The sequence below is a fragment of the Zingiber officinale genome, chromosome 10A, assembly GCF_018446385.1.
Source record: "Zingiber officinale cultivar Zhangliang chromosome 10A, Zo_v1.1, whole genome shotgun sequence".
Taxonomy (NCBI): Eukaryota; Viridiplantae; Streptophyta; class Magnoliopsida; order Zingiberales; family Zingiberaceae; genus Zingiber; species Zingiber officinale.
Window position 1 is genome coordinate 94,057,384 of NC_056004.1, and position 20,495 is coordinate 94,077,878.

The 20,495-nt window shown below is 36.1% G+C and overlaps 2 protein-coding genes across 2 annotated transcripts; one reads left to right on the forward strand and one right to left on the reverse strand.

Annotated features, from left to right (window-relative positions):
• Positions 1–1,640: 1,640 nt before the first annotated feature.
• LOC122027585 (TIMELESS-interacting protein-like) lies at positions 1,641–15,781 on the forward strand. Its single transcript, XM_042586570.1, has 5 exons — positions 1,641–1,986; positions 2,449–2,571; positions 14,428–14,527; positions 14,726–14,844; positions 15,404–15,781. The coding sequence occupies exons 1-5, from the start codon at positions 1,684–1,686 to the stop codon at positions 15,620–15,622; spliced, it is 864 nt and encodes a 287-aa protein (XP_042442504.1). The 5' UTR covers positions 1,641–1,683; the 3' UTR covers positions 15,623–15,781.
• A 4,005-nt stretch (positions 15,782–19,786) lies between these two features.
• LOC122026800 (putative RING-H2 finger protein ATL21A) lies at positions 19,787–20,419 on the reverse strand. Its single transcript, XM_042585515.1, has one exon. It carries the CDS (start codon positions 20,417–20,419, stop codon positions 19,787–19,789), a length of 633 nt encoding a protein of 210 aa, XP_042441449.1.
• Positions 20,420–20,495: the final 76 nt, after the last annotated feature.

Sequence of the window (20,495 nt, forward strand, 5' to 3'; positions counted from 1 at the left end):
TACATAGGCCATAGGCGCATGGCGGGGTAAACCCCAGGTCGTCAGTTCCTGAAAATCGACCCCTGACCATTACACCAGAGATACTATACGCCCACCGTCTGTGCTACACCTGGGAACTTTTATTATTTTTAGGAACAATAGGTTATCATGTATTTTGTAAGAAGACTTTGTCAATGACATTATAACATACTTGGAAAAAGTAGATGAAGAACCAATTGTAACCATTCTTCAAATGTATTGAGAAAAACGTTTTATGAGTGAAGTAAGTGTTTCAAATACTATATATGGTACAAAGATGATAATAAATGAGAATTTGAATGAAATTATATAATTTCATAATAGGTAATTTCGAGTTTTCAAATATTCATCATCAATTATAACTGATAATTTCGAATCATAACCATCTTGTAAGGTTAAAATCAAAGTTAGGATCAATATTCTTGGAATCAGCAAATCGTAATTTTGAACCATAGATTTCAAATCATGGTCGGATCTATTTGCAGCTATTATAATATGGTTGAAATAAGTTATTTTGATATATTTAAAAAAAAAAACAAACATCTTTTAATAATAACAATAATAAATACCACCTCTTTATTTTTTTCTAATATTTTGAAATATAATTAAAGTTATTTAAAAATGATTAGAATTACGCTCAAAGTTAAGGGTGTCAAATTACAGCTCAGATCTTCTAGTATGTAAAACATGGATAAAAGAATGAGCCACTCTCCATTATTGGTGGAGAATGATGATCCTACGTATAAAATAAGTGGGGGTCATCACTCTCCACTAATGATAGAGAATAATCCATTTTTTGGTTCATGTTTCATCAAATTAGGTCGGGATTAGAGATTTTGAGATTCGAGTCAGATTTATATTATAGGGTTTTTAGGTTAGAGATTTTTTTGTCAAATTCGGGTTGATCTAAATTTAACTTTTAGTGGATTTTTTAAGATTAAATTAAATTTTATTGAGATAATTTTATATATATCAATATGAATGTTAGTATTATAATAATAATAAAGTGTTGATATAAAAAGTGAAGAATTATAAAAAAATAATTAAAAATTTATTTTTAATCAGATTATTCAAATTAGATTCGGATCGGTCGGATTTTGATTTATGATTTTAGATTATATTTAGGTTCATATCAAATTCAAATTAAAATTTTTTATAATTATTTTCCAATCCAAATCTCAAACAATCCGACCAATCCAAATAAAGACCTCTACTTGTAACTACTAGTCATAATATTATAGTCCTGGGCTATGATTGAGTTGACTAGTACGAAGCAGAGTTATTACCATAGGACAAGAGTTCGAATCGATCATGTAAAATCACTAGGATGACAAATTTCAATTATTATTATTATTATTTTTTCTACCATATAATCATAATATTATAACAACGGATATACTCGTAACTCATAATTACTTTAAGAATATTAAAATAAAAAAATAGAAGGATACTTTTTTATTTTTAAAATGAAATTAAAGGAGCGCTTATTTCGTCGCCAGGGTAGGGTTGCACTTAAAAAATTATTACGCTCAAGAATTTTGCCTCATACGATATACGAATACATTTGTGGCTCATTTTTCCCGCCATCATTTCCCGCCACGAGGCTGCACTGCGCTACAAAAGGCCCGGAGAGAGGAGTCGTCGGCGAGCAACGGAGTGGGAGAGATGGAGAAGAAGAGTTCGGGAGGAGGGACGAAGGCTGCACCGACGGGCTGCTTCAAGTGCGGGGGTACGGGGCACTGGTCGCGCGACTGTCCTTCGTCTTCTTCAAACCACGATGGGCCTAGCCCTAATCTCGTCGCTACTCAGCCTCTCAGTAAGGCCTCGGCGGTCACCAAATCCTCCATGAAGAAGGCTCCGAGAACGAGGCCCAAGCTCACCCCGCAGATCTTGCTCTCGGAGGACGGCCTTGGTTATGTCCTTCGCCATTTCCCTCGCGCCTTCAAGTACCGCGGCCGCGGCCATGAAGTAAAAACAACATTCTATTTACTCTCTTTTTTCTTTGGTTCATTTTTTTTTCTTGAAATCGTTACTTGCTCTCCCTAGCTGAGATCTTAGACGAATGATTGCCTTACTGCCTTATCCTTCTTTTCCATTTATTTTTGTGTTTCAACTAATGGACAAAATTTCTGATATTAATGATTTCATTCTTATTTCACCGTTCCCTGTTGATATGCGATGAATTATTCTTCTCAAATTTGGAATTTGGATAACAGAGTTTTGGGAATTTTGAGCTATTTGAGATGCCCTTTTGCATTATTTGTTGCTACTCTCAAATCATAACTCAGTTATTGTAGATGTCAACGTGAAACAATTTGATTCTGGTAAAAAACTAAAATTTGTGTGGGGATTTTTCATGAAAGAAAGGGGTTCAAATATTTTCTTCTTTTCTGAGACTCAGGTGATTAAGCTACATTCTACTTTCTCCAGGCTGCTGATCTTGGTAACTTGATTGGCCTTTATGCACAATGGCATTCTCAGTTGATCCCTTACTATTCCTTTGATCAGTTCGTTCGCAAGGTTGAGCAAGTTGGCGCCACCAAACGAGTTACGGTAAGTTAATTATCCTGTATAAATTATAAAGTGAAGTTTTTTTTATAGTGTGTTGTACTTTTACTGAGTGTTGTCTAAAATTGAATGGTTAAGATAAAGCAGAACCACTAGATTTTTCCTATGTTAAGGCACTTGGTGTATGTGCTTTACAAAGCGAAGCCTACTGGAACACCTTAAATCTAATCTGGTGTGCTTTAGAAGTGCTCACATAGATGAGTGCCTCATGAGAAGCACTAGGCAAGCAGTTGAACACCTAGGCACTCACCTCCATTAAAGAATACTTCAACTGCCTTGTAAGGATTAAGACTGATGGGGGTTACTATTTTAGATGTTGGTAAAAACAGCTGATGCATTTGACTCTATGTTCACAAGATTATTCTGTTCCATACCGTTTTCAATATAAACAAGTGATGTTGTAATGATATAAAGATTATTACAATTTTGAGCTCAATGTTTCTTTACATGTTCAAAATGTGGAATATTGATTATCTTCATCTTTCCCTTTTTGCTTTTCCTTCTCAAATTGTTGCTTACATTTGCATAAATTTATCATGATTAGTCTAAGACATCAATGTTTTGTATGAACTATTCCAATCCATTTTTAACTTCATGTGATTTTAGTTCATCCACAGAATATAAAATATGCAAATATATATGTTTTACAAGTAATGATGAGGCTACTTGAAAGTTTTGCTATTTTTTTTTCCATTTCAACTATGATGTCAATAGTTATTTTGTTTAAACTCCATGAAAAATCTTACTAATTGAACAACTAAAAATGCTAGATATTGTCTTAGGTAGTAGAAAAAGTAGTTTGAAACTTCATTAATCTAGATTAGATTTTGGGATAATAACATGATTTTCCTATGATAGAATGATGAAAGAATAGATTTGGAATATAGATACAAATAGTATTAAACTAACATGACTTTGATGACTACTGAGATTGTTGGGATCATAGTTTGTAGAATCGTGATCCTACGCAGAATCGATTTAGGGTTAGGATCGGATCGATCATGATCGGATTGTAGAATCGTACGATCTTACCAAAAACCCTTAAAATCTTATCATACATGATTAATAATTAGAAAAAATACCTAGAAAACTCATTTATATATAAATAACTAACTAATTTTGTATATATATGCAATCATGTATACTCAATACCTCAAATTACATTACTACATGTACAAATTTAAATTAACTTGTAATTTAACTATCATTCTCGCATAGTAATTATATTTATATTTATATTTTCATATCATAAAATGAAAGAATATAAAATTTCTATTAACACAATAATAATAACACATTCAATGTCAAAAATATTTCCTTGTTTTATAAGATAATTCAATTTAAAGGTCAACAAAGCACCTTACATATATAACAGAAGCTATTGAATCCTTTGATTAAAATATGAACGCCGAAAATAATATTCTAAAGACTGGTTGATGTCATATAATACTAGACAATAGGCATCCAAAAACTCATTATTTTGGGGAAAAGAAATGACAGAATATTATTGATAAAAAAACCAACTCAAAAATAATTAAACATATGTTTAAATAATTTAAAACCCTAACAAGATGAAAAAAAGATAATAAAAAAAAGATAAAATCTTCTGGACATTTGAAAAGGATTTAAATGATATTTTTTGGGTTTGAAATAGGGTGGTTAAGGATAAACTTTGAAATTTATTAAAGATCTTTGAACGAGCTTTGATTTGATATATTATAGGCCTGGTGATTTAATCTGAGTCAAAAGTTATGACCTCTCAAAGCTTCCACCAACCTTGCTCTGATTTTGTTCCGATCTTACCGATTCTATTCCGATCCTACCAATCCTGTTGCGATCTTACTGCAAAAAATGATTCTGCACGATCCTGGATCGATTTTGGATTTCTGGATCGTACGATCCTACAATTCAAATCGCGATTTTACAAACTATGGTTGGGATACTTCGAAGCTAGAGGGGGGGGGGGGGGGGGGGAATAGCTTGTTGCGCTTCGATGATGATGATTTGTAGCGGAATAGACTTTAACCAAGCTCTCAATGCTAACGCCAATGATTTACTTGGTATCCATCTCACATGAGATAACTAATTCAAGGATCCGACCCTCTCTCACATATCTGCTATCAAATAAACTCCTCGACAACAACCGGAGGTGGAGAAATCTCGTACAAGTTCTCTCACAAAGAAATACAAGAGGAGGAAGATACAAGCTAATATAAAATGAAATCTTACAAGAGCAATCAATGAAATCCTAGCTTGCTCTTTCTTGTTTGAAGCGCCTCTTGATCTTGAAAGTGCAACAACACTTGTCTCCAAGAAGCTTCAAGAATTGGTGATGATCACCTAAGAGAATCATGAGAAGAGGAAAAGAGAGTTTATAAGACAATCCACGCGAATGCCTTTTATCAAGCTGAAAATGGCTAGTTTTTCGAGCTTAATTGATTAAGCCTTCCTAATTGATTATTGTAATCAATTAGGAAGTTTTCTGTTTGCGTAATAAACCTCGCAAGTGATTAAGGCTTCCTGCTTAATCGCTTACTGCACTCTATGCATTTCGTGAAAATAGCTTTAATTGATCACCCTGATCGATTAAGCTACGGAAATTGATTAGCCTAATCGATTACCAAATCCTAACTTCCTTAACTGAAGGCTAGGGTTCTTTACCCAACATTTGGTCAACTTTTACCTATTAGGACTCCTCATTACTTGGCTTTTGGTCAACCTTGATGAAGAAGTTCACCAAGTGTCCGATCAAGCCTTTGACTTGGACTTTTCTCCTTGTGCTAAGTATTTGGTCAAACCTTTGATCTGTTTGGACTTCCAATCATTAGGTGTTTAGTCAACTTTGACCCACTTAGATTTCCACATGCTTGATTTCATTCACCAGGACTTTCACCTAACTTCACTCATTAGGATTTTCCTTTTGTCTAGTTTCACTTTTTAGGGCTTTCAATTGCCTGACTTCATCCACCAGAATTTTCACCTAGCTTCATTCATTAGGATTTTTCTTCTGCCTAGCTTCACTTACTAGGGCTTTTAACTACTCGGCTTCACCCATCAAGACTTTCATCTTGCTTCATTCATTAGGATTTTTCTTCTGTTTAGATTCATTCACTAGGACTTTCAATTGTCTGGTTTCACTCACTAGGATTTTCACCTAGCTTCACTCATCAGGATTTTCCTTTCACTTAGCTTCACTCACTAGAGCTTTTCAATTGCATGACTTTACTCACTAGGACTTTCCACACCAAATGTTCGGTCAACAGTGATCCACTTAGATTTTCTTCTTCTGCCAACCTTTCCGTTGGCCTTGTCCTTGTCTAACTTTTAGTTAGGACTTTCCAATCAAGTATCCGATCAATCTTGACCTACTTGACTCTTCTTCTTCTCACAAAACTGGTTAAACCTTGACCAATGGGAAATTGCACCAATAATTTCTCTATACGGACAATTGCACCAGCAATCTTCATATATTATCAAAATCAAAACTCAAATATTAAGATTCAAGCTTGAGCCAACTAAATCTTAGTCAAATTGGTTAACCTTGATCTAGGGAAATTATATCAATAATTTTCTCCTTTTTGATGTTTGACAATATGATTAAGTTACGCTAATCTCATAGCCTTAACTTATTTTTCACGCTAAAGCATGAATGAGGGTTTTATTCATTCTACCCCTTACTAAGAGGACAAACTTTCCCTTTGGGTTAAGAAAGCCTAATTTAAACCCTATATTCTCCTTTTTTGGCACACATAAAAAAAAACTCTCTGTCTGAAGAGTTATTCATACGTTATTTACAATCTCACTTGTTGTTCATAACATCACAATGAAGGTTCTATACCTTTCATTGTCCCCAAGTGCTCACCCTTAGCACTAACTCATCATTCAACACTCATCTTAGAGCATTCATATTCCAACAATGAAAATATCTAATCTTTCATTGTTTTCCAATGCTCAACCTTAAGCATTCATTATAATGAAGGTTTCCAGCCTTCCATGGTTTTAAGAAAAATAAATACATGTCTCTTAAGGAGTAGCTCCCTCTCAAAAATATATTCTAAGCTTTTGTTATTGCATCAACAATGACTTGGAGTTTCTAAACTTTTAAAAAATCCAAAATTTTGAAGTTTCAAGGTTCAATAATCAAATTGAATGCAAATCTCATCCTAAACGTCATTTAATCTTTCTTTAACTAATCCTCTCTTGTTTCAACAATAAAACTATCCTTGAATGCTTATCTAAGCACTTCTTAGGGTTAGGAATGGTTAACATGACTAAACACGACTTATTCAACGTAAATAAATTTATTTAAGCTGAAATCCGGATTTTAAGCGCCTAAACAAGGCTCGTAATCGTTTAAGACCAGCCGTAATCAACTGAAGTTGAGATTTAATCGATTCCTAGGTGTTAATTGATTGTTGTAATCGATTAAGATCTTTAATCGATTTCATGAGTTACTATGCTTATGGGAATTCACTCTAATCGATACCTTAATCGATTTAGATGGGTATTCGATTGTGCTAATTAATTATCATTTTTGATTTCTAAAATGGAATTTTGTCCAAATTTTAGAAATGCTTTAAAAATTCTATAAAATTTTAAAAATCTTGAAAATTCTTGTAGACATTATTTAAGGTATATACTTTCATGGAAAAATAATTTTCTAAGTAAATACATTTTATTTTCAAAAATTAACATAAAATTGAAAATTCTTGAAAACTTTAATATTTTTTCTAAGTCTGTGTCTAACTTTCTAATGGTGATTACTATCAACAAATAATCTTCACTAAGATTTTTCTAAAAGCATTTTGAAAACTAATTTCCAATAATGTTTTTTGGGCTAAGTGCACATAACTTTTACATTAGCTTTCTCAATGATTGGATAACATACAATTATGTGTTTTAATTAAATTAAAACTCAAATAGATCCACTAAATCAACATCTTGAGTCTTGTTCATCATTCTAACATCTCACTTGTATCTAATGTGTACTAAAACACATACAAGTCACCTTATGGTCTTTGTGAGATGTAGATTTTGGTTTTGTCCTAATCTAAAGGATTTTGCATATTTATCTAGGCATTGTTAAATTGATCATCCAACTAGGATGTCATTTGTTGATAAATGATATTGTCCTTAATTACAAAGAATTTAAAATAATGCACGATGATTTATGACATACATCAAAATAGATATTCTTCAAAAGAAAAACTCTTTTAGTTATATGATGTATTTATGACATGATATGGTATTTTTATATTTTATTTTTCATAATAAATATGTATATAAAATATGATGTGACATGTGATAGGCAAGCAATCATGACAATTTAGTATAAATAAATATACCTAGATTATCTATCTAAGTATCTTTAATTATTTGCTAACTTAAGATTAATTCTAGATTGCCCCCCTTCCTTCTACTAAATTGCCAAAATTTAACTTGACATTTTTTTTACCTTTTTCTTATTTGTGCTAACTTAAATTAAGTCCAATTCCTCAAATTTTGGCACATTTTATTCTTTAAAAGAGTAATCATTAAAACCTTTTCATTTTCAAGAAGTATAACTATCTTGAAAATGTCTTCCAAGTGTCAACTTCATACAAGTTGGGTTAGCTATCCTTTTAATTAGAGTTGATACTCTCTAAACTCATCTAGGGTATAGAGAAAATACTTTTAGGAATCCAAAATCTATTGGTGTTCCTTAGATGTTTTAGGTATTCACTAGGGATAATTTCCCTTGATACCTTTTTAATGACCTTTCTAGGCTTCTTAGAAGCCTTGGTCACAATCATCTCTTCTAGGTCAACTCTAGGGATAACTTCCCTTATAACCTTTTTAGTGACTTTTTTAGGCCTCTTAAAAGCCTTAGTCACATTTGTCTTTCAAGGTTAATTCTAGGGATGACCTCCCTTGTAACCTTGGCTTGATCCCTAAACCTAGGGTTAATTCCATAGTTATATGGAACCTATGATAAGAAGAGACATCCTTCTTGGCTTTGGATTTGTATCCCAAACTTTTATAGCCATTGGATGACTCTTGCATTCTTAAACCTAGGTTGTGCTCATTTTGTCTCTTAAATATATTGTTCATTTTTTAAGGGTCTTTTCTAATTTTTCAAGTCTTGACCTCAAGATTGGATTTTCCAATCTCAAATCCTTTAATTTAGATTTTCCTTAATTTCTATGAGCATTTTTATTTTTAGGCATATATCTAAAATTCTTAAAGTTATTGTTTAAGTTATCTACCTCTCTAGCCTTAGGTAAGGTAGTTTTCACATGATAAGTACATATTTTTCTTTAACTCTATCATGCTTTCTATTTTCATGATAAATAGCATTGAAATGATATAAATTATTTCTAGCATGTTTTTTATCATTACTCCAAGGAATTGGCTTAATAAATGATACCTTAGGATTTCTCTTAGAAGTTCTCCCTTGACTTGAGTTTTCTCCTTTGAGCTTGGTTGGTTTCTTCCCCTTTGGGCATTCGTTCCTGTAATATCTATTTTGATTGCAAGAGAAGCACACAATATGCTCCTTGCCTTTTCGTCCCATGGGATTGACTTCCTTGAGCTTCTTTCTGCCCTTTGGTGTCACTTGACCATTCTTTTTGGTTAATTTGAGGCACTTACTCTTGTAATGCCCTTTCTCTTTACACTCAAAGCAAATAATATGATCTTTATTATTACAACTTGAAATTGTTATACCTTTGCTTGTAGGGGTGACATTTGATCCTCCATTTGACCCGGAAGTAGAAGCTTCTTTTTGCTTTGGCGTCAATGAATGACGCTCCCCCTCAATCCTAGAGGTGGAGGCCTCTTTATCTTCATCCTCTTGCACATGAAACAAAGAGTATGCCCTCTCTTTGTCTTTTTTATTGCATTCCATTGAGGATGAAGTTTCTTGATCTTCTTCTTCCGTTGTTGAGCATCTCTTAACTTCGGACTCTTCTTCTTCCTCTTGATCCAATGACTTGTCCTCTTTGGATTCCTCTTGATTTGATGCAGTGGAGGGGGCCTCATGAATTTTTTCCAATTTGCTCCAAAGTTTTTGGCATCCTCAAATTCTCCTATATTGCTCAAGATGTTACTAGGCAATGAATTGACTAATAGCTTGGTCACTTTATCATTGACCTTATATATTTGGATTTGCTCTTGACTTTATTTGCTCTTCTTGATGAGCTTGCTTTTATTATTTGTTGGAGCTTGAATCATGAGAGCAAACCATTGCTCTATCTCCATCATTAAGAAGTTTTTGATTTTTGATTTTCAAGAATCGAAGCTCGTGGATGTGAATGGTGGAGGCATTCTTGTATCATATCCGAGTCCATCTTAGAAATCTATCTTGAAGTTAAGCTTTTGAATCTTTGACTTGTTGAAATTTGGGGCTTTAACTTCTTCTTCCTTTAGCTCGTTGCCCTTCCGACGATGAGTCTGGTGAAGAGCGGCCTTGCTCTAATATCACTTGTTCGGACACTTCGGGGCTAGAGGAGGGGGAGGGGGGGGTGAATAGCTTGTCGCGCTTCGATGATGATGATTTGCAATGGAATAGACTCGAAGTAAGCTTTCAATGCTAATGATTTACTTAGTATCCACCTCACACGAGGTGACTAATTTAAGGATTTGATCCTCTTTCACACATTCACTATCAAATAAACTCCTCGGCAATAATCGGATGTGGAGAAACTTCGTACAAGTTCTCTCACAAAGAAATACATAAGGAGGAAGATACAAGTTAATACAAAATGAAATCTTATAAGATTGAAATCAATGAAACACTAGCTTGCTCTTTCTTGTTTGAAGCGTCTCTTGATCTTGGAAGTGTAGCAATACTTGTCTCCAAAAAAAACTTTAAGAACTGGTGGTGATCACCTAAGAGAATCGTGAGAAGAGGAAAAGAGAGTTGCCAAGACAATCCACGCGAATGCCTTTTATCGGGCTGAAAATGGTTAGTTTTTCGAGCTTAATTGATTATCGTAATTGATTAAGCCTTCCTAATTGATTATTGTAATCGATTAGGAAACTTTCTATTTGCGTAATAAACCTCGTAAGCGATTAAGCCTTTCTGCTTAATTGCTTATTGCACTCTCTATGCATTTCATGAAAATAGTTTTAATCGATCACCTTGATCGATTAAGATATAGTACTCAACTAACCTAGTCAATTACCAAATCCTAACTTCCTTAACCGAAGTCTAGGGTTCTTTACCCAATATCTGATCAACCTTGACCTGTTGGGACTCCTCTTTACCTGGCTTTTGGTCAATCTTGACTTGCTAGGATTTCTTTACCAAGTGTTCGATCAAGCCTTTGATCCATTTGGACTTTTCTCCTTGTGTTAAATATCTTGTCAAACTTTTGATCTACTTGGACTTCCAATCACCAGGTGTTTGGTCAACCTTGACCCACTTGGATTTTCACATATTTGACTTCACTCATCAGGACTTTTACCTAATTTCACTCACTAGGATTTTTAGTTGCCCGGTCTCACTCACTAGGGCTTCAACTGTCTAGCTTCATCCACCAGTATTTTCACTTAGCTTCACTTATTAGGATTTTTCTTCTACCTAGCTTCATTCAATATGACATTCAATTGCCTGGCTTCACTCACTAGGATTTTCATTTAGCTTCATTCACTAGGATTTTTCTTTTGTCTGACTTCACTCATTAGAGCTTTCCAATTGCTTCGATTCATTCATCAGGACTTTTTACACCAAGTGTCCGATCAACGGTAACCCATTTGGATTTTCTTCTTCTGCCAACTTTCTTATTGGACTTTGTTGGTGCAATATCTCTGGATTAGGGTTGATCAAGTTGACTAAACTTGTGTTGGCTCAAGCTTGAGTTTTGATATGTGAGTTTTGATGTTTGACAATATGTGGAGATTGTAGGTGCAATCGTCCGATTGGGGAGATTGTTGGTGTAATTTCCCTCTAGTCAAGGTTTGACCAATTTGATGTGAAGAAGAGTTAAGTAGGTCAAGGTTAACCGGTTACTTGACTCGGAAAGTCCTAACTGGAGTTTAGGCAAAGGCAAGTCCAATAAAAAGGTTGGCAGAAAGGAAAATCCAAGTGGGTCAGTGTTGATCGGACACTTGGTGGTGAAAATCCCGGTGAGTGAAGTCGGGCAGGTGAGAAAATTTTGGTGAGTGAAGCTAGGCGAAAGTCTTGGTGAGTGAAGTCAAGCAGATGGAAAGTCATGGTGAGGAAAGTTAGATAGATGGAAAGCCCTAGTAAGTGAAGTTAAGCAGATGGAAAGATCTGGTGAGTGAAGCCAGACACGTGGAAATCCAGGTGGGTCAAGGTTGATCGGACACCTGGTGTTAGGAAGTTTAAGTAGGTCAAAGGAGTGATCGGATACTTGACACAAGGAAATCTAGATGGGTCAAGGGTGATCGGATATCTGGTGGAAGGAAGTCCAAGTGGGTCATGGAGGATCAGACACTTGGTATTAGACGGTAAGTCAAGTGGGTCAAGGTTGATCGGTTACTTGGCACGAGGAGAAAAGTCCAAGTGGGTCAAAGGATTGATCGGACTGTTGGTGAAGAAGTCCCAACAAGTTAAGGTTAACCAGATGTTAGGCATGAGGAATTCCAACAGGTCACGGTTGATTGGATGTTGAATTTGGGAATCCTTGAGCTTGAGTTGAGCAAGTCAAGGGAGGTCAATCGATCAGCCGATCGATTGAACCGAAGCCCAATCGATCAACTGATTGATTGGAAGAGTGGTGCAATAAACAGTAGCTCAATCGATCGCTTGATCGATTGAGACCCTGAATCACGAGCACAGAAGCATCCCCAATCGATCAGCCGATCGATTGAGCACTGCCAATCGATTGGTTGATCGATTGGGGGTGGAATTCTCGCGCGACGCGAGAAAGGTTGAATCGATCGTGTGATCGATTTAGGTCTTTTCTAGCGGAACACAAAGGCGCTCTGAATCGATCAAGCGATCGATTTAAGCTTCCCCATCGATTATGATTGTTGTGAAGGAAGCACACAGTAAAAAGTTGTGGTGAGCTTTCTTCCTCAGCGATTTCTCCACTTCCTCTTCTCACGATTCTCTCAGGTGTTCTCGTTAGTTCTTGAAGCTTTTTGGAGCAAAGTGTTACTGTACTTCCAAGGTTAAGAGGCGTTCCACACAAGAAGAAGAAGCTAGCTAGGGTTTCATTTGTGTAAATCTTGTAAGATTTTTTTTGTATTCGCTTCTTTTCTTCTTGTTGTATTGAGGGATTGTATAACGCTTCTTCGTCTTCGGTAGTTACCGAAGAGTGTTTTTCATAGTGGAGAGCATGTCGAGTGTGGATCTTTGGATTAGTCACCTCTTCTTGAGGTGGATACTAAGAAAATCTTTGTATTAGCATTGTGAGTCTTGTTTCAAGTTTATTCCGCTACAAATTGACAACACTGAAGCAAGTCCACGAAGCGCGACGAGTTATTTACCCTCCCTCTAGCTACAAATCGACCCTAATAGACTTGTCCTTGCCTAACTTTCAGTTAGGACTTTTCAATCAAGTATCACGTCAACTTTGATTTACTTGACTCTTCTTCTTTTCACAAAATTGGTCAAACCTTGACCAATGGGGAATTGCACCAATAATCTCCTCATAGGGACAATTGTACTTGCAATCTTCATATATTGTCAAACATCAAGACTGAAGCTTGAGCCAATTCAAATTTAGTCAAACTAGTTAACTTTGACCTAGGAAAATTACACCAACAGAGATTACAGATGTGGAAAACACATTTCATAGTGTTAGAAGTTCTAATATGAGCAATTTAAGTAATGTGTTGAATACGAGAGATTGTCAACATAAGTAAAACACTTTATTCTTAACAGATTAAGGTAGCTAAAATAAGGATGGGAATTTTGTCAACAAAGCTGTCATACTTCATATAGTGAAGTTAGGTATTAGAAGTTACAAAAGTGTGGTATTAGAAGTTACAAAAGTGTTCCTCAAAATTCTTAATTCTGTTTGAGAGCCTAACTTTAGATAACAGCTAATATATAAAAGAGTGAGATGAGATAAGTTCTTGTTAACAATAGTGAGTTCAAGAAGAAAAACTGTAAATATTTTTTTTATTAGCTGTGAAATGTACACTATCATGATTATTCTAAACACAAAATCATTGCAAGTTAAGAAACTACAATGTTTTATAGATTTGATCGAACAAGATAAAAGCTTTTAAGAAAGTAAATAGAAATGTGGACTTTGATGGACATTTGGGGGGTATAGGGAACGAATAATTTGGATAATTTATTTATATACTATACGAGTAAAAAGGACAATGTACAAATGGAGTTTAAAATGGTGAGCATCCATTTATCAGAGTAAGAAAGATTTTCATAGAGAAAGTCATGGTTTCAATATTGAACTTTGAGAAGGAAGGTGCATTAGCTGTTTTGAAGAATCAATTTAATTTTACAAATGTAAAATCAACACTGTGATGCAGGAGTTCAATTGAAATTTTATTTAATCAAGACATGACCTTACACAGCTCAAATGGTAAGTGAAATCAATGTATTGATCTGAACTTGTTGTATTGGTCATGTAATACCAATACCTAGGATGAATGCTTGATGTTATATATTTACTATCAGTATTGAATTCACTTTGTTTGTCATTATAAGTAAGTAAATTCACCTGTCTATTTCTGAATTTTTTTTCTTCTTTTTTTCTTACTTTCTCGGATTTGAAAGATAGAGTTGCCACCAAATGAAGTTGCTTGTTATTCTTTGAAATGAAAATTTGGTCATGGAAAAATTAGGATGCATAATTGAAGGCAGTTTTCTACAATTCTTTCAAGCAAATACATATTAATATTTCTTATTGCTTTATTTTTAAGAAATGCATATCAGAATTGAAGGATAGGGTTGCCAATGGAGGTGATCCCTCAAAGCTTCATGAATCCCCTATTGAAGAAGTTGCTCCAGAAATCGAACAAGGTATGACATAATTGTGATAATTGCATGAAGTTGAAGGGATATTTTAATACCTCTGCAAATTTTGGCATGTTAGTTCATTGTTATGAACTGGGTTTATCTGAAATAACACCTCGCTTAAGCGATAAGAATGTCAACTATCAGAAGCTTTCTGTATGCATCTTCCAGTAACCCTCTCCTAAGTAAGTTTTGCTGCTGTAGATGATCCAACTGCTGAAGAACCAGTTGCAGATGCAGTAGATCCACCATTCGATTCCAATGAAGCAGACCACATGCAGGAGGATGAAATTTTTAATGAGATTTATCACAAAGCTACTGAAGTAAGTCATTGTATTTTCTCTTCCTGCAATAAAGTCATCTAGTCATTCATTTATCTGCATTAAGGTGCTGTAGTATGTTTGAAGTTAGCCTCTAGATATGACATCTGCATCACTGTTTTATCTTGTATTTCTTAACCCATCGCCAACCACAACAAAAAAAGTCAGATTAAGCAATGCAGAACTCTACTTTTTTATTTTTATAAAAAAAGTCGGATTAAGCAATGCAGTTCATCATGTCTGATCCAAAAACAGGATCCATTCTGTATGTCAATTTCATCCTTCATCCAGCATTTGTACTCCTAGTTGTGAATTACTTGCAGCTAGTAGTGATATGTTTTTGATCTCAAGCTCGCATGATAAATCACAAATGTTCATGATACCATGAATGTTTTCTGATTTAGGTGAATGTGCTGGAGAGTAGATCTATCTTCCAAGGAATTAGTACAAATTTTGGATGTATGAATACAAAAAGTTTCTGGGAATTGGTTTACTTCCATGATATTTTAAATTTGTCCAAGTGTCTAGTTTAGTAATCTACTAAAAGTACACCTCAATGCAGGAGCCTCATCATCCTTTAGCAATCCTGGTTGCTACTCGAACACATGAATCAACACCAGAAGAACACGTTTCAGGCATTGGTGCTGCTGTTCCTAGCAAAGTTCAGATTTCAGAAGAACAAAGGGCAAGGATGGAAGCCAACCGCCTGAAAGCACTAGAAAGGGCTGCAGCTCGTGCTCGTTCAGAGTCACAAATCGATGGTTCACATGGAGAGCAGTGAGCAGAATTAGGGTTTCATCTGTGTGTAGCAGTGGAGATGGAGGATGGCACATATGCCTTCATTGTCTAAACCAAAACAAGATGCATAATTAAACTAAATCAAAACAAGATACAATAGACGTGCATTTAAATCGTATACAACAACGATATTGAAGGTGCATGTATCTGTTGCAAAGGCTCTGCTTCTATACCATTCTACCTTCTCATTTCCCTCCCTTTCTTTTGTCTTCAAGGAAAAAAAAAATCATGTTTTGCTGAAGAAAAAGGAAGAAACCCTAAGCCTGGCGTTTGGTTTGTGATGTATGTAAATTTGTAAGTGTATGAAAGTGTCATTAAGTAATAAAAAATTAAATTACAAGGATTGTGAATCAAGTATCAGTTAGAATAGTAAAATAGGTTATTTAGACAATTTCGGGTTCTTGAAATTAAGAACAAACCAAGAAGAATGAGAGAGAATTGAAAGAGGTTTAAGAGAGAGGCAGAGAAGAGAGTTGAGTCAGGGAAGTAGTTCTATAACTTTGGTTTACCCAAATAATCGTAAATATTTAATATATGTTTAATTTTCTATCCTCAATGGGTCTCAATGGGTATTTATGTAGATAAACCATTCTATGATATTTGATATGATTTTTTAGTATTATAATGATGTATTAATCCTAATTATTGTTTACTTTCGGAAGGATCATAACTAGTGATCAAAACCTAAGGGGATCATATCATAAGATCTCTCGATCTTTAATTAACCACTTGTCCTACTACGTGATAATGAATTATGTTTGATCCATTAAGCTCCATGACAACTTAGGATTTTTCGCCGCATACTGGGTTCTCCTTTTGATTCATTAAGCTCCTTTTGATTCCAACTCTCCACATCTTCATTTTCTATGGGTGGGAGGGTTGAGTTCTCCTTTTAATTCATCCCCAAATCTTCATGGGATACAAATCTCGTACTTTTAGCATCGAGATCGCATTAATACGGTAGATCTGGACCATAAACACACATTTCATTGAATAAGAAACATGCAAACTTAGTAGATTAAATAAAAAGATGTTCATATATCAAAAGGGTTACTCCTTAAATCCTAGAATCAAGAGAACTAATCCATCACAAGGAAATTATAAACCAAAGACACTAAAAGAAGCATTCATATAATCAAAAACAGAGAATAGAGATAAGAAAAGCTTAGGGAGAAGATTCTCGGTGTCTTTGAAGTGGTTCCTTGCGTCAGAGGTGGACGAGTCATTAGAGTGGATGAAGGTGATTGCTCTAGGGTTTCCCCTAGAAGGATAAACCCTCCCCCAAGGAGAAGGATGCAGTCTTCTGGTCTAAGATCCCCTAAACAAGAGTTTGCTTCATCCTTTTATACCTCCTCCTAAGCTGTGCAGATCTGCATGTTTACATAACACTACCAAAATGGGTTTTTCGACCCTCAGATTCGGTTTGCTCGGGTTAGTCTCTGAATCAAAATTGTAGATCTTGAAATTATTTACATTTCCGTAGGTGGTTCAACCCGTAACTCACCGAGATAAAAGTTATAATCATTTTACTTTTTATCCACAGTGTAGACCGAACCGAAAACGATCGTGCCCAGCAACACGAGCACCCATGTTTAGCTTTGGAATGGCTATTTTGGACACGCTTGTGCCCAGTAACATGAGTGGTCGTGGTGAGCTCTGTTGGGAGGGGGGGGGGGTGTTTTGGCGTTGTTTTGCTCTCAATTTCTTCCATACAAAGGCCCGAACATGTTCCTTGATTTAAACTTTATTTTAATAGTCTTTTGAATCCTTTTTTCTTCCCAAACACTTTGTATGTTGGCTCGATGATAAGACTCGATGATGAGGCATGGCTGACCCGTGTTGAGTCTTTTTCCGCTCCATTCTTCCTCTTTCTTGGCCGTAAGAGCACGCCTGTGTCATAGGACATGACTAGAGCATGATCCTTGCTTCAGCTCCACTTTCAATGCTCCATTTTAGCTCTAGATTCACGTCCTAAAAAGAGCAATTCTCCAAACTACAAGTAACAAAATGAAGCACACATAGATGAAACCATGAAATATATGTATATAAAATGGGACAAGATGTGCGTCAAATTAAGATAAAAATCCTATATGAAATACGCTTATCAAAATTCCTCAGGCTTAAACCTTTGTTTGTCCTCAAGCAAATATTAATATCAAGAATCCATGTGAATTCATATCTCCCAAAATTCAATAAGTTTGTCTGATCCTATCAAGTAGCATCATTTTTAAGTGAAAGTATTCAATTAGTTTCACCAAGCTTAACGAGCTAGTTTAAGTGCACAGTGTATAGTTTGTTCATAAAATATCAAGTTCCTCCTCAAGTCAAGTCGTCATTCTATTTTGTTCCCAAGGTTTCCAGCGTTGGACACTTACCTTCCATATGCGACATTCGTCCCCTCTTCCCAACACGAAGTTTCAAAAGTATGCTCGGTATTGAGAAAAATAGATAAATATTTCCCCACTAACCTAACTCGGTCTTAAAAGCACATATCATCCATTCCACCCAAGGAAAATATTTTCATTTCACTTAAATATTTTATTATATCTCAAATATTTTATTTTCTTTTCTCCACTTTTCCTCTCACTTGGAATTTTGATTTTCCAAATGGGCTATCACAAATCGAACATGATCCAATAACTAAAATATTGAAAAAGGATCACTTATGGTCACCATGGTACTAGTCTAGCAAAATAAATCATGACTATGTTGTACTAAATTAATATTTCAGAAACAAATCAAAAGTGAAGTGTAATGGTTAAACTATCAAGTAGATATATGGTGAAACAAAAATCAACTCAAAATTGCTTCTATAAAATTTTACTGTTAGATAGGAAAACATGAATCACCAAAAATGAGAGAATGGATCCACATGATAGCACTAATACTCAACACCCCAAAATATTGCTTAATGGACAAAGCATGCATAAGTGCTTCTATTCGAATCCAAAACATCAACAAGAACTAAACATGATATGATACAAGCTAGAAGGAAGTTTTATTATGCAAAGAGAAATATAATAAAACTAACTAACAACCCAAGGTATGTACATTTCCCCAGATTTTAACTTTTCAATATCTTCAATAATTGTAAAATGTATTATAGAGGGAAGTTTAGAGAGGTTATCAAGTGATGCGTGCCAAAAGTATAAATCACTCCATTGTCGATCCTTGGAATTTCTAAAGGGTCCATTCAATGGCATTTTTTTAGTATGAAACCGAGTGAATACATTTTGAATTTTGTACCACATCGTAGGTCTTCAAAAGAGCTTTGATTTGAATAGTTGTACTCCCCATACTTCATCTTTGATCAAAAGTTATCGCCGTTTGAAAATGAGTCTGAGGAACTATTTTTCCAAACGCCCAACATGACCCGTACCAATGGGCACAGGTGCCCGTGTTGGGCTCGACGACTGCGGCAAGGAGTTGGTCACGAGTCGTCACTACAAGAAAAATGACATTCAACAACACACAAACGACAACGATTTTATACCAAACCGTTGTCTTTTTGCCTTTTAACAACGGTTTTAACAAAAACTGTTGTCTTTTAGTAATTTTTTTGGCCTATGACAACGGTTTTTAAAAACTGTTGTCTATTTATGTTTTTTTGGGGATACGACAACGGTTTTTAAAGGGTACGACAACAGTTTTTTAAAATTTTTGTCTATGTGTGCTTTTTTGGGATTACGACAACGGTTTTTAAAAATCGTTGTCTATTAAATGTTGTTGAATGCGATTGTTTTTTCTTTCGCCACTTTTTCTCCTTCGTCATTTTTCTGTCAGTGTTGTTTACGCCTTGTTTTTTTCTGTCTCTTTCCCAAAACCCTACTCTTCGCCGCCTCCTCCTCACCGCCCTCTTCGCCGCCTCCCTCCTCACCACCCTCTTCACAGCCTTCTTCGCCGCCTCCCTCCTCACCGCCCTCTTCACCGCCTCCCTCCTCACCACCCTCTTCGCTGCCTCCTTCCTCGTTGCCCTCTTCGTCGCCTCAACTTTCGGCCTCGCCACCTCCTCCTCGCGGCCTCTACTTTCAGCCATCTTCACTGCCTCCTCCTCGTCGCCTCGACTTTCAGCGATCTTTGTTGCCTCCTTCTCACCAGCGCCTCCTCCTCGCCACCTCGACTTTCATCCATCTTCGCTGCCTGCTCACTAGTGCCTCCTCACTTCTGCTGCTGGAATCATCGACACAAAATGACATGATGGATAAAGGTACGACAAACTATTTCCTTTATCTGCAACAACGACATAGACAAAAGTGTTGTTTTTGTTGCTCAAGCAAGGAACAAGCTGATACAAACTCTGGGCCTCGATTCTTCTCCTACAACTCATGAAACTTGCCCACCAACTATTTTGGTAATGGTCGAAGCCAGAGCTTGAAAGATCGGAGGGTGACAAAGATTGGGAAGGGAGGCCACAGCTTCCGCTCGCAAACTTCGGATCCACCAAGCGGATCGTGCCGCTTTTGTAAGATAGCTGAGTGATCAAGTAGTGTGTGGAGCCGATGGAGATGGTGGCTTTGTCGCTATCACAGGTGAGCTCGTACATCCGATCCCCGCACTGAGGCGGATCAGTTGTTCGACGAAATGAGTGGCTGATGTCGTGGAACAGACCGCAAGAGAAGGGAGCACAAGCTTCTTGGCTCCACTGCTGCTGCTGCTGCCCCGTAGCTGTAACAGCAGCCTGGGACAGGAGGAGGAAGAGTAGCGGCAGAAGCATAAGTATGGCCTCCTCCACGCTTCCTATCTCCCAATCCCAAGCTTTCTGTGCTTGAGCACGCCTCATCCTTGCCTCCCTTTCTGGTCCGGTTCGTTTCGCCCTCCCTCACCATCACCGGAGAGAGGCCTCCTACCGGAAGCCC

What these genes read in the sequence shown, in the direction of transcription:
- LOC122027585 (XM_042586570.1), top strand. Translation starts at nt 1,684, where the DNA reads ATGGAGAAGAAGAGTTCGGGAGGAGGGACGAAGGCTGCACCGACGGGC. An exon ending in TGCTCCAGAAATCGAACAAG is followed by an intron (nt 14,528 to 14,725) that starts GTATGACATAAT and finishes TTGCTGCTGTAG; the next exon opens with ATGATCCAACTGCTGAAGAA. An exon ending in TTTATCACAAAGCTACTGAA is followed by an intron (nt 14,845 to 15,403) that starts GTAAGTCATTGT and finishes ACCTCAATGCAG; the next exon opens with GAGCCTCATCATCCTTTAGC.
- LOC122026800 (XM_042585515.1), bottom strand. Translation starts at nt 20,419, where the DNA reads ATGAGGCGTGCTCAAGCACAGAAAGCTTGGGATTGGGAGATAGGAAGC.